Consider the following 14,444-nt stretch of genomic DNA (forward strand, 5'->3'; position numbering starts at 1 on the left):
ACAGTCAACAGGTTGGCCGAATGACCGCAAATGATTGTTCTGTTTGACATTAGCCAACTGAAATAGTTTGCATGTTTAGTAAACATCAAATATAATAAACATGCAGTATTTTATTGATGAAGGTCTAGATATAGGTAAGTTCAAATCTGAAATATGTGGCTTGAACAATTTAGTCATAGGATTTCACTGAGAGGATCTCGTATAATATTACCTAGGCCTACATGACATCAACGTAAATTGTGCTTTCATTGAGGACAAAAAGGTTTATTAAACAAATTTAAAGCAATATAACTATACAATTAAATTCAACATTTACATTAGTAGAATCAGAATTTGTAACCCCAGCTACAGTAGTGCTATGGTCACTTTACTAATTTAGTATCACAGATAAGGATGATTTTAGATTAACCCAAGGGAACAACAGGTGACATCAGCAAACATTTATAATGAAAATCCCCCAAAAAATCACACATTTCAGTTCAAGAGCAAAAGTAGGCCTACTTAGGCCCAACCGTCACAATTGATTTATTATAATAATAACTTTATGTGTATAGCACTTTTCATACAGAAGATTTGCTACTAGTTACAACTCTGTACAACGGTTGCTGTAAATAATAAGAGCTGTTATAGTGCAAAAAATGGATTGTGGTTTCTGACTAGGCGGATCTATACACTGATGAATTAAGTTATGAATTTGATCCACGTCTCAAAATGAAATAAAACCCGAGCAGATTATCATATATAACCGAGTGTAAAATAAATTGGATTTATGAAATGACAATGCATGGGGATGTTTTATAAACTGGGCGTGAGTAATTGCCTTACCTTCTTTTTGGCGTTACAATGGCAGCATACGGTCCACAGGTATTTGAGAGTTCTCCACAAAAGAATGATAAAGAGACCGCCAAAGAAAGTGACCATGGATGAGGCGAGGAATGCCCACCACATTCGCTGGCCATTGCTGTCACAGGGCACATCTGGTGAAAAAGGAATGATGACATTGATCTTGGATATGTGGACGGACGAGTCCGGGTTGAATCGATCTCTGTTTTTCGCCATTATTAGGCTACTGTTATTAAATGTTGTAACGATGCCCGGCGGATCTTCTGCCAACCACAACAAACTAGCATAGAGAAGCTTTGGGGAGCTCCTGCCAGCGCCCCCTGCCCAACGGCTCAGCCATATTGTGTCATCCACCCTCCTCTCCTTTGCGTTTTCATCTGTCTTTTATCAATACAAATTAGGAGTTTAACGGTAATGCGGAAGAAAAAAATAACTTATCTTCAATCGCTGGGCATCTATAGTTTCCTTACGATTGTTCCTTCAGGCTTCAGGTCCGATGATATTACGCGTCGCTTTTATCTGTGCGTAAAATCACATGATATCTTAGGAACTCTTTTGAACAATCATCACCACGGTAGTTATCATGGTCCTGGTCGGTCGGAGTGGTGGTGGTGGTTATTACTAAGGAAGGCAATATTATTATCTCCAATAGATGTAGTCCTTTGATCTGCTGCCGATGATGTCAATCGATGGCCCCCAGGCCCCCCACGCACTCACTCACTCGCGCACCTTGTTGATAGACGTTGGGCTTGCGGCTCTGCAGATATACCCTACTCTGATAACCGCGCAGCCTGACCAGAAGGTCCGCTACTCCTGCTCCGTATCGCGCACTGTTGAATACTCCAGACTTGACACGGCAGTTAACGCGTTTCCCCCTCCTAGGTTACCCTTTCGAAAATGGGCCATTTTCTGGTTTGAAAACACAGCCTACTTCTTGATCTTCTAGCGTCACCACCAGTAGATAGCGGCTGTCAGATGTATTTGGAAGATGGCATGCAGACAGACAGGTAGCGGGGGTGGAGCCATCACCGAGATCCTTATCATCATGATTCTCTGCTGGTTATTTATAGTAAGTAAGTATTTATAAAGCACCTTTGATACATGTTATGTAGCTCAAAGTGCTGTACACAAACAGAGAGATCCAATGCCATTTTTTTTAAATAATAATTCGATTTAACTTTTTAAATAAAAATGAAATTATCCTTACTTTTTTTTTTGTTCTCGAGGAATGGGCGTATGTATACATTATGTTTTGTTTTTCAGTATCAAGGCTACAGTGACAAGTCATACTTGTGATTCCTCAAAAACATGCACCGGAAGCTCACCTAAAACCTGTTGATCACTTTCTGTATGGAACTGATGATGACACTAATGATCCCTCACAGGCAAGTCACTCCGTCCGCATGCAGCAAGGAAACCGCTCTATGTATGCCAAATGTACCCGAAAAAAATAAATATAAAATGACCAAGAATATGAAGTTCAAATGGCTATGATTTGTCAATGACGACTTTAGTGTGACAGATATTGAGTGACAAGTCTGCACTAAGGTGGTGATTTACTCTCCCTAGTGGACAAACAGAATATTGATAACCAAAGTCCCAAAATCAGGCTACCATCCCGATAGGACTGACGTCGAGACCGCAGTTTACTTCAGTTTAGCAGCAGTAAAACGGAGAAAGATACTCCACTTGGTCCATATTAAAGCTTCTCAAAGTGAGCGTACTGATCTAGAGTCTGTTAGTTTGAATACGTTCATGAAGACAAGTGTTCCACTGACCCCAGATCGGACCCCCTAGTCTGGGAATCTTTGTGAATGTGCAGGCTGAGGCGGTGCAACTGGTAGCGAACTGTAATCATCAACTTACTATGAAACCCAAATCTATATAATTTTGCATAAAACACACAACAGCTTTCACCATATTAACCATATTTATTTTGTAACATTTGATACAAATATTAAACTTCATTAGGAGGCAACGTTGAACTGGACCATTTCATCTAACTTGAAAAGATGAAATGTTGTCAATGTGATTCACCATGAGTCAATTTGATGCTTGTACATATATCTGTGTATACTTAGCTGTCGGCCAGCCATGAAACGAATAAAATATCCCTTCTTAAATACAGTAATCTGTTTCATAAAGAGGAACACTGGAAAATATTTAAATCAACATCGGTAATATCAGTACAATACTTAAATCTATATTTCCCCTAGGGTGTAACTAAAGTACCTTTATCGTGATTTAAAATGGATGTATTAGTGTTAACAAAGACAAGCTGGGCAATATATAGACATAAATATACTTCGTTTGGCACAATATTGTGTTTGAGGGCTGAAATGATATAAGAAAAATACCGGTGCCATGGCAACACATTGAAGAAAAAACAAACAAACAAACAAACAAGTCGATTGCAACAAAAACGTGAGTTAAGCACACTTTTGCCCAACATTTTCTCTATAAATAGGTACATTAAAAAGGAAAATAAGATAATTTCTATTACCTAGACGGCTACATTTGTATAACAAAAGGTTCATAACCAACATCTTTGATTTGATTAGATAAATTAAATGGCAGAAAGATATATATATATAAAGAGGAAAACAAGAGGTCCATTCTATCATCAATTCTATTCTTAAGTCTTGACTGACTTGAATACAGTTCAATGCAGTCTGGCCATGGTCCTACACATTTCTGGGACATAATGGAATAAAGGAGTGCCAAGAGTTAAGGGACAATAAAACAAACATTCAAGTAAGCATGACATTAAACACTAGTGTAAACAAATTTGCTATCTGTAGTACGTCATCATCACTATTGTAGTGGGATTATTACATTATAAACATCAGTGCTATTATAAACCTGATATTGCTATATAAGTGTAGTGTTGAAACCGTACAAGGAGTTTAGCGGTATGGCCGCTAGACGTACCGATTTATAAAGTATACCATAGGTAAACCCTTTCTAAAAAAGTTTCTGTTCCATGCAGCGAGGGGGTGAGGGATAGAGGAAGATCTTTCTTCTTTTACGGAGCTCCGTCGGGAATCCACAGGACTTTGCTTTGTTCTTGTTCCACGATGGTCATGATCTGAGTGCAAATGTAGGACAGACTGCCTCCTTGGATAATACCTGTAGAAGCAAAAACGGGAAGTTAAAATTCAAACAAGAGTCCAAGACGGTGTATGTTACAAAGGATCAGATTAAACCGAATATATATATTTATTGATTGATATATATTGCATAGTATTTGTATATCGTTTGATATCCCTTGTATATTCCTTGTACATATACACGGAATATCCCTTTAGCCTAGTACGGACCATGATGTTTCGTTCTCCTATTGGACAGCGGTCCACAGGCGCCAGGGCCATGCCTCCGGAGTCAGGTTCAAAGCCACCGTCAAGACATGTCTGTACATGCCCGGCCTTGCCCAGGAATACGAGACAGAAATGAGGTTGGCACTAGATTGTTCGCCGTGCATATAAATATGGCGCAGGTGAATACAGAAGTAGAGTTACCCAATAAGTTGAAGCCTCACCCACGATACTCCGTGCGGTGAAGTATGGCCTGTTTGGCCCCAAATAAGAGCATTGAGACCGCGTGCGAATTAATAACTGAATTGTCAGAGTTTGGCGCTATACCGTCGAGTGCGACATATTTCTATTAAGTCAGTAATAGTCTATTTGTGTATAGTGTATCGTGCGGCTAAAGTTCTACAGTGACCAGCATCACCAACGCTTCCTCGTATCAGCTAGAGTGCTTATCCAGGCTGGGCTGCTTTCATGGCGCTTTCACCCGAGGAGACCTAGACGAGAACCGTGTGGACATGTACACTGGATTAATCTACCCGACGACTACATAGCCCTTTGCGGCTGGATTATATTTGTTTTGGTCCTGTGATTTATGGAGCGGAGAATCGCCGACGCCTACACGTGTGGGATTTACCCTGTGAGGAGCCACGTCGAGTCTGCGCCTCAGAGAGCCTGAGGCCGGCTAGCTTTCTTCACTGTGGAGCTACAGTCTACGGAGAACAGCTGTATTCGTCTGTGGATCAAGAGACTATTGCACCGTCTCCTGTACTTGGAGTCTCCTTAGTCATCGTTGACCAGACTCTCTACTACCGACAGATCCTCTACCCCTGCTGGCTTACAACCGGGGGGACCCTTCCAGTATCTCCCGCTATATATTACTAGTGTACCATAGATATAATTCCCTAAGATTCAGGTTGTATAATTACCTCCTGCGTAACCAGAGAATGGACATTCATTATTGATTTGCCTACGCACATTCCTTTGCCTTATAAGCGCATCCAAAGTAAAATAGAGAAGTATATTATGTACCTTTTGCTGCAATAAATACTTAATTACCACTTTGTGTGGAACCGATTCATTGTGGGAAGTGTTCATCATATTTATATATCATGTACTGTATGGCCAGTAATTAAAGTACATAAAGCGGTAGTGGTTTAATGATACCATACTTATCAATACAGTCAGGGAATTGTACCCCTCAGTTACAGTGTAGGTACAGGGTTCAGCTGGCTGCAGATCAGCCGGCTGCAGACCAAGCCTGTGAGCCCTGGTGCTAGTTTAACACAAACTCAAGTGATTTATTTCTCATTATAGGCCTACTGTTAATTCCATTCGTTCCACCATTTCACGTCAGCTAGTTCAGTCACCTGATGACAGATCTGAAGCTATCGCCGTGAATCCACATAAAGCAAACGTTTTTATGAAACATGTAAACAAACGCATACAACAATATCAAAAATATTTGTGTTGGTAGTATAGTCTATAGTCAGGTTTTGGTCGTTATTTCTTTTATTCGCTATTTCCATTCATTATCCATCCAGGGAGCTAACAAACTCTAACCAACTTCGAAAGAGTGCCTAAGCTTAACCGTTGGAATCAGGGCAGGCGTTCTATCGCCATGCTCTAAGACAAACTCTGACCTTAACCAACTTCGAAAGAGCGCCTAAGCTTAACCAGTGTAGAAACTTGCGGTCCCACGATTGGCGCACATGTCACATGACCAGAAACGCGTGTGGTCAATCAGAGACGCGGAAACAAACATTTGTTGTCGGGAGCCTGTGTTATCATTGGGTCGGAGATCGCAAAAGTCCAATACCACCGCCTGGTGGCTTGCGGCTGGTATTGCACATCCTTTGAAACTATGTGTATTTTGGTGTGCGTCGATGAAATAGGTCCGGGCGAAGTTTTCCTAGTCGGGCATGACAAGTGCTTATAACGCATGGATTCATAAGAATCAAACACTCCCGATTCATGTTCTTTGGTGGATTATGTTATGGACACGATCGACATCAATACTTGTAATGACGATCAGATAATTGGAATATTCTTTTTGGGGTACATCCTAGTCAAGGTAAGTGCTATATGGCATCAATCTTGCGTTGATCCAATAATTCCTTCATTGCGATTGGAGGGTATGTGTGTAATGTACTGTGTAACGTATTCCGTTGCGGACGATCAAAGCATAAAAAAACGACCCTCCCCCCACCTACCCTTTCATGCATTCATGATGAAACATAATACCGATAATATAGAGTTGATTTCGAAATAGTAGCGTATACAGGCGAGAAACGGCACGGTTGTTAGTGAAATGCACGTATTGCTGCATAGAGTCGTTTTCTGGGATTAGACAGGATTACTCTAAAACTATATTCATATTCACCACGGTATAAAACGGGAATGTATGGATGAAAAAATAATTTCTTTGTCACAAATTGAACAATAGATACTCGATGTCAAATGGGCAATATTATTATATACATAACTATAATATATAATATAGTTTTAGCCCTGTAAACACCGCCACGTATTCCTATACTTTAAAGGGCTGGCCTTTCAACAGTAACAGTAAACAGCGCCCTCTGGCGCTGAATGAGTTAAGGAGCTGATCCCACTCCGAGCATGAGGCAGGCATAGTTTCCTCATTACAACTTTTATTTATAACGGACGCTAATTGCGCATAATGTTAAAAAGGAAGAGTCTGAAAGGCCAAACAGATTTTTAAGTTGATAGAATCATAAGATGTTGTTGCCAAAAATCTATCTGACTGTTGTGATGCCAAGCCTCTGCCAAGTTGTATTACTGAAAGTGCTTCCTCCAGCTGAAAGGATGGGGTTACACCAAATAGGATAAGATGGAAGAGAAAGCCCCTTTATGCCAAGTCTCCTGTGCAGCTACTTCACTATAGAGCACGAAAAGCTAATGAGTCGGATTTCAATGGATACTTTGCATTGTATGAAAGATGATACTGAAATATATCTGGGACTCCCTAGACCACCCCTGGATCTGGGTATAATCAATTTCTTATATGCAATTATTCCAAAGGAATCGGGTAAAAAGGGATTTAATGTCTCTGAACCAGTTGAGAGAATTTAAGAGGGATAGCGGCAATAATATAAGTAAGTCTTAGTGGAAGTGAACATTTATCTTCAGTATTTCTGCAATACTAGCACTTCACTGCCAACACAGACTGAATCCTGAATTTCAAGTGATGACCGACATCGAATACCAATCCCATCCATTACTTTTACTGGACAGTATAAACTAAGACCACTAGGCTGTCAACGAATATTCTATGTTCAAATTAATAATTTACTTGTAAAAAAAAAAAAAAAAAAACGAAATAAAACAGTTACATTCAATTGTGAAAATATATATTTAATATGGCCATCTTCCTCTCTACCTTTTGTGCGGGCCTGAATGCTCTGCATGACAGACAGGAGAAACGCAGCGTCACTTTCATTTAGTGGAGTGAAAATTAAATGTATGTCTATTCCTTTAGCTGAATGCGGGCTCTTGGCTCGCGCCGTCGCACGTCACAACGCATTTACAGCAGTCTGTCAGCGTCACTGTTATTGTCTCTCAACCAACACATCGGTTGAAAGCTAAATTGGCCGCAGTTTCATTGACACACCGCTTGACCTATTACATGCTTCCAATCTCGGGTTATAAAACCAAACAGCCAACGAGTGTCAGTTTAGAAAAAGTGTTTCAATGACTGGACAAATCACCACTGACGCTGAAAACGATTGACTTGATTTGTGTAGCCAATGAAATTCTGAGAAGAATGACGTCTTACTTGAGTTGGTTTTCTGAGACCCTGAACGTGCGCTTCTCTCTCCGGAGCTTGAGGGTTTGTTTGTGTATGTGTAGCAGAGCATGTGAGCGGAGTGGCCGAGAAATCCACTCTTCGCTCTGGACGGCTTTAGTTCCGCTCTCATTCGCTCGTGTTGATCCCCCCCCCACGCCGCTCTACGCTCGCTCAGCGCTCACCTTCATTTGCGCATCAAGCGCTCCGTGCTCCACTCAGATATGCCCGCTCAGCAGAAAAAAACTATGGGGGAAATCCGATTTTTTGGAGCATGATGTAAATTAGCTTGATTTGACCAAACTACAACAGTCTGCACCCCCTTAACAATTGTTTGTATTGAGCCGTATTGTATTGTACCCATTCTGCAATCTGTTAAATAACGTTTTCATCCATTCATTCTACTAGCGTTAACGTTACTACGCTAATGTACGCTAGCCGCAATGCTAACGTTTATAATGGCAAATCCCAATCACGTTGGCATGTAAGCGAACAACATCAGCGCTCGTTTTGTGAGACTAAACTCTCCGCTCTTGGTGGTACATTGTGTTGATGTTGGTTTTGTTTCATCAACAAATGAGGCAGAACACACTTTTTATTGCACTTTTGTTTCTTGCTGCAAATAAATGCTATGTTGCTAATGGTTCACGCGAGGTAATTTAATGATGGCAGGTTTCTGTTTTGAGCATGACGTGTAGTGACGCGTTCAACCCTTCTGATTGGTTGAAAATGGCCTTCATGTTTGAACTACATCGCCACCTATTGCTTTGGCATTGTACTACATGTATATTACACCAGTTTAAACCACTGTGTGTGTACGGACTGGAGGTTTATTTTTACCCGTTTCTTTTTTAAAACCTCTGTGTCAAAAATACCCGTGATCGTGTGCACTGAGCGGCTCGGAGCGGAGGACAGCTCTCACTCCGGAAGTCACTCTGACCCATTTTAAAACCCACTCCGCGCTCACTTCAAAATCCACCCGATACACTTCTCGCTCCGCTCCGCTCACATGCTCTGATGTGTAGGGGTGTAACGGTACATGTATCCGTACCTAACCATTTCCGTACGGGACCTTCGGTTCAGTATGCGCCATGTACCGAACAAATGCAACGGTACGTTAACCACTAAGGGAACGCACATGCAGAACTTTTTTTTGCGTGCAGAATTTAATTAAAAACTCCAAGTTCACCCCTTCCCAAAATGCAATAGTCTCTCTCTCTCTCTCTCTCTCTCTCTCTCTCTCTCTCTCTGAGGAGGATTGGTGCTAGATTGAGAAGGGGCCGTCTCTCGATATATATTCCAGATATTGAATAATGGATAGACAGAAGCGTCATGCAGGTCCCCCATGGTTTGATTACCATTTCATGTCAAGGAAAATATATTGTTCAATGTTTATCACACCTTGCTCCGAGGCCTGTTGCTACGTATGAATGTTGTTCTATATACCATAAACTTTTAATTTGATCTCACTCCGAGAGACCGCATTCTCAATCTAGCACCAATTTCTCCTCATGCACTGGGAGAGGGAGAGAGAGAATACATTATTTTATACTATGTATGCTGGTGTAGATACTGTATGTTGATATTCGAATGGTTCGAACCTGTGTTTTGTTTTTTTAGAAGGAATAGTCGAATGTTACTTTTGCCCAATTTTGACAGCCCTACTAGACATTGGACCATTAGAGAGACCATCCATTTTTCTGTGTCCAAAATGCAGAAAAGTTGTTTAGCTTCGATTTCTGCCTATGTTACACAACGGCTAATGATATTATGCTTTTAGTTATCGGGGGAAATTCTCCCATAAACCAATAGCCCATTTTACCCTAGAAGTGTTCCGATATCCCACACCAGTACCGATTCATCCCTACGATCAAATTAGTTCATCACGGCCACATTTACTATGGCCTGATTTACTGCTGCATTTTACAAGTCACACGGAAGTCAAAGCTGATCTCTTCAAAGCATTCTGCCAAAATCCCAGGAGCGCGGCACATCCCGGGAGTTGACATGTGGAGCTACACTAATGAGGAGTGCTCTAGTCTAGGCGCCCGTAAAAGCACTCTGTAAATATCATCATTACCACTATCGCTTGGCCCCCTGTATGGCTGTGTGCAGCGTTCTCAAGAACCGCTCATACAATCAACTTCACACTCCACTCCCTTGGGTCCTCAAAAATACACCTGCCAACACGTAACGCTTGTTGTTATAGCGCCACCATCTGGCAAAAATGGCACCCAATTCAACACTGCACTCCGGGGTCCTTGGCTTTACACCCGCTGAGTGCGAAGTTGAGTGTTTTTTTAGATATGCGATAGATAAGACATGCAGACAGAATCCTTCCTTTATAGTTAATAATATCCTCTATAGCAGTGTTTCTCAACTGGTGGGTCGCGACCCAAAAGTGAGTCGTGGGGCCATTTTGAGTGGGTCGCGGATGTGTGTAAAAAAAAATATATATATATATATATATATATATATTTTTTTTATATATATTTTTTTTGTACTACCTATCTTTGTAAAAGTGGCTTCTCAGCTCTGGTCCAGCTGAAGACAAAGCAGAGGAACAGATTGGACATTGAGCATGACCTCAGAGTTGCTTTGTCTACCATCACCCCAGACTTTGAGACTCTTGTCAGGAGCAAACAACATCCCCAGTTATCCCATTAGTTCCCTGGGATGTTAAACTAAGAAGTCTGCTAAGAAGGATATATTATTATTTATTATTATTATTATTATTATTTTATTTCATTATGTTTTTAGCCCTAGTTACACTTTTGTTGCAACCCCAGTTATCCCATTAGTTCCCCCAAACTTAGGTCTGTTATGTTAACACTTTAACTGCCGGAAGACGTGTTTAGGCGTCCTTCCCCGCCATGCTCAAGTTGCCGAAGACGCCGTAACTCGTCTTTGATATCAATATTTCAAAAATCTGTGATCGGATTCATATTTCCCATCCGCTGGCCTGAGACCCACCAAAAAGCCCCACTGAACCCTCTAGCGGTTCAAGAGCGCCATCTGGTGGCCGATCGGCGCAATCGCCTAACAGGAAGTTACTTTGACGATGTGCTGTTCTCCCATATTACTTCCGGGCACTCGGTAAAGGTCCCGGCACTCTAGCTCGTCACAATACATAGCGATCCGTTGCCAATAACTCGATAAACATCATGATTTGGACGTATATACCATTATACAACCTGGAAATGGACCGGGTATTCCAACATCCCATAATAGGAAAATGTATACTCCACGCTCATCGCTTGACGGCGCGAGGAAGATACGGTAAGATTCAGCGTTATTTTTCAATGTCTTCTATACTAACTGATCTGATGAACATTTGACCCACATTAGATGAATGGTATAACGCTGCCCACGGAATTATAAACGCCCCCTTGCCCATCCGGTCAACATCAGATGACGTGTAGTAACTTCCAGAAGTCCGTCCAGTTGGATTTTTTTATATCGCGCCGATTGCTATCAAACTGTATTTGATCATCAATATAATGCATTTGGGGCTATAAATCACGTTCTGGAGAAAGCTGCAGAAAGAGATGAAAACATACTTATACTTTAGATCATATTTTAGTATGAATATGTGAATGAAAAAGTTTAACGTTCATACACCCTGAACAATACATATATGACATTGAATGGGCCCTAATAATGGCAATTTAGCAATAGAATTTAAAAAGTTATAGCCCTGCAAAGAAGGGGAATTTCTCCATAGACAAATAGAGCTGGCAACCTATGGTATATCATGAATTTAGCCTTAGGCAATCAAAGTGTTAAGCTAAGAAATCTGCTAAGAAGCATAATATATTATTATTTTATTTCATTGGGTTTTTAGCCCTAGTTGCACTTTTTTGTGTGTATTTCATGTTTTTAAAAGTGCATGAAAGATTGCGTATTACTGCAAAAAACCTTTTTTGAAATAAATCATAGTGGTTAAAAGATTTGGGTCGCGACTTAATGACTAAGGAAAATGTTGGGTCCAGAGGCTAGACCAGTTGAGAACCACTGCTCTAGTGTCTATAAACAGTGTGCATTGTGCCTGTGTCAACTAAATTAAGAATGCGTTTAAATTTACCAACCTGTGAAGAACTTGCTGTACTCCTGTTCTACTTTCTGGGCCATCTCATACTGCTCCTTGGAATGTTTCTGAGAGACTTTATCCCGCAGGTACAGAGGGTCCTTCTGTTCTCTGTTGAGAGAAAATAACACATGTTAACTTCCTGTAATATTCCATATCCAAGCTGGATTCAAAATGACAACAGCATATAGATAATGTACTTGCAATAATGCCATGGTAGAAAAGACAATGTTGGGACAGAGGATATGTCTTTGTGGTAACATCCTGTAATCATCAGATATCTGAGCTAGTTCAAGATAATATCAGAGAAATGTAGCTTATAGAAATCCCATGGTAGAAAAGTATATTGCGTTAACATCCTGTAATGTCAGGATTATATTTCTACTGTAGAAAAGAGACTGTAGGTCAGAAACTATGATGCATTGTAGCCTTTACACCACAATCAATCACCATCAACAGACTGACATTGTACTGCTCTTAGGTCGCTTTCACATATAGTTTTGGTGGACTCGGTGCGGTTCTGGGGGTGAAGTTGCAACATTGTTGCATTCTTCATTTGGTTCGCCTGCATTCACACAGATATCTGTCAGGCGGACCGAGACCTTCTGAACAATGTCACGCGGTCGAAAAGGGCGCTTGTCTATTGGACAGTGGAAATGTGTGTGTGGCTGCGATCCCGTGTGTGCGCGCGCGCGTGTGTGTGTGTGTCTGTGTGTGGACTGCGGAGCCCTCCAGATCAGCGGAGCAGAGTTTTGACATGGCATTGATCCATTGTTCTATTGAAGCACATTACCACCATCCTCTCGCTAAACAACTTGTAGACCACGGTGTTTTTATGAGTGCCCACAAGTAGCTGTTTTATTAATAATATAATAAGCCGCGCTCGGTAATAATAATAAGCCGCGTTTTTTCTTCCTTCTTCCCAAGATGCACAGATATATAGATAGATAGATAGATAGAGAGATTAGATGCAGTGTGCTTGTTTTGCAGTGAGTGCTGCGAGCAGTGGTAATAATAATCACTTCCTATATTTGGTTCGCGTTTGGTTCGATGAAGCCGAACCGAGACCGACATTTTCAGGCGGACCAGAGTTCGACTGTTTGGTCCGCGGACCGAGTTCGACGCGCATTCACACAGACCCGAAAAACCGGACTATCGAATTCTGGTCCGAAAGTCCGGACCAAACAGCCCCTGTGTGAAAGCGACCTTAAACACAATCCCTGTACTGACCAACAACAGACCAGGGCAACACTATCTCTCAAATCTGACATGGGCAACATCATCTCTAAAAACAACTGACCAGAGCACCACAATCTCTAAAAACTGACCAGGGCAACAATATCTCTAAAATCTGACATGGGCAACATCATCTCTAAAAACAACTGACCAGAGCACCACAATCTCTAAAAACTGACCAGGGCAACACTATCTCTAAAAACAACTGACCAGGGAAACACCATCTCTAAAAACGAACCAGGGCAACACTAGGGGTGGGAATCGCCAGAGACCTCACGATACGATACTATGGCGATACTTGCGTCACGATACGATAGTATCGCGATACTAAATATATCGCGATACGCTGAGTATGGCTAATTTATTTATTTTATTTCAACTGCAAAGTAAAACTTTGTGAACATGTTTTATCTAATAAAATAAAGTTCAGTCTGTTCATCTCACTTCAATCATTTTTATTGCAGAACATGGTATTTTCTCAAGCAGACAGATGTAAACACTGTAATCTGTGTTGCATGTACCTGACAAACTGAACAGTTTGTATTACAGTCATATTCTAACTTAACTGAATGCACATGTGTGTGTGTGTGTGTGTGTGTACTACTGTACTATTACAGGTATTGAAATGAACAATGCAACTTCCTTATACAAACTTTTTTTTATTTATTTTTTATCTTTTTATGAATAATTAAATATCGATACTTGGCGTCCCTGTATCGATACAGTATCGCCACGCAAAGTATCGCGATACTACTACGTATCGATGTTTTCCCCCAGCCCTAGGCAACACCATCTCTAAAAACTGACATGGGCAAAACTATATCTAAAAACAACTGACCAGAGCAAAACTATATCTATAAACAACTGACCAGGGCAACACTATATCTAAAAACAACTGACCAGGACAACACTATGGGGAGCGACGACGCCTCTCTCGCGGACAAACTCAACTCCTTCTACGCTCGGTTCGGTGCAGACAGTGTCGCCGCTAGCCCTCTGGCTAGTGACGTCACTGGCGCGCCGGCTGTTGTGGAGGGGGGGGGGCAACCGCGGGGGGGCGGGGATGCTCTCTCGTTGTCGGAACACAGTGTGAGAAGAATGTTTATGCAGGTGAACACCAGGAAGGCTGCTGGCCCAGATGGTATAACAGGACGCATACTTA

At 41.3% G+C, this 14,444-nt stretch overlaps 2 protein-coding genes across 7 annotated transcripts in view; both read right to left on the reverse strand.

Moving 5' to 3' along the window:
* The window catches only part of kcnma1a (potassium large conductance calcium-activated channel, subfamily M, alpha member 1a), a 214,507-nt gene extending 212,791 nt beyond the window's left edge, over nt 1–1,716 (reverse strand). For all 4 annotated transcript variants that reach the window (XM_084323923.1, XM_084323922.1, XM_084323924.1 and 1 more), the window contains exon 1: nt 826–1,716. In XM_084323923.1, the coding sequence (XP_084180049.1) occupies nt 826–1,059 (234 nt within the window). In that variant the 5' untranslated portion in view covers nt 1,060–1,716. The remainder of the gene's footprint in view (nt 1–825) is intronic.
* Nucleotides 1,717–2,754: 1,038 nt separating this feature from the next.
* LOC311235350 (disks large homolog 5-like) overlaps nt 2,755–14,444 on the reverse strand; it is a 100,824-nt gene continuing 89,134 nt past the window's right edge. For all 3 annotated transcript variants that reach the window (XM_084322787.1, XM_084322786.1, XM_084322785.1), the window contains exons 31-32: nt 12,048–12,157; nt 2,755–3,972 (exon numbers count right to left, since the gene is read on the reverse strand). In XM_084322787.1, the coding sequence (XP_084178913.1) occupies nt 3,869–3,972; nt 12,048–12,157 (214 nt within the window). In that variant the 3' untranslated portion in view covers nt 2,755–3,868. The remainder of the gene's footprint in view (nt 3,973–12,047; nt 12,158–14,444) is intronic.

Source organism: Notolepis coatsorum (assembly GCF_963971535.1).
Source record: "Notolepis coatsorum genome assembly, chromosome: 10".
NCBI classification, from domain to species: Eukaryota; Metazoa; Chordata; class Actinopteri; order Aulopiformes; family Paralepididae; genus Notolepis; species Notolepis coatsorum.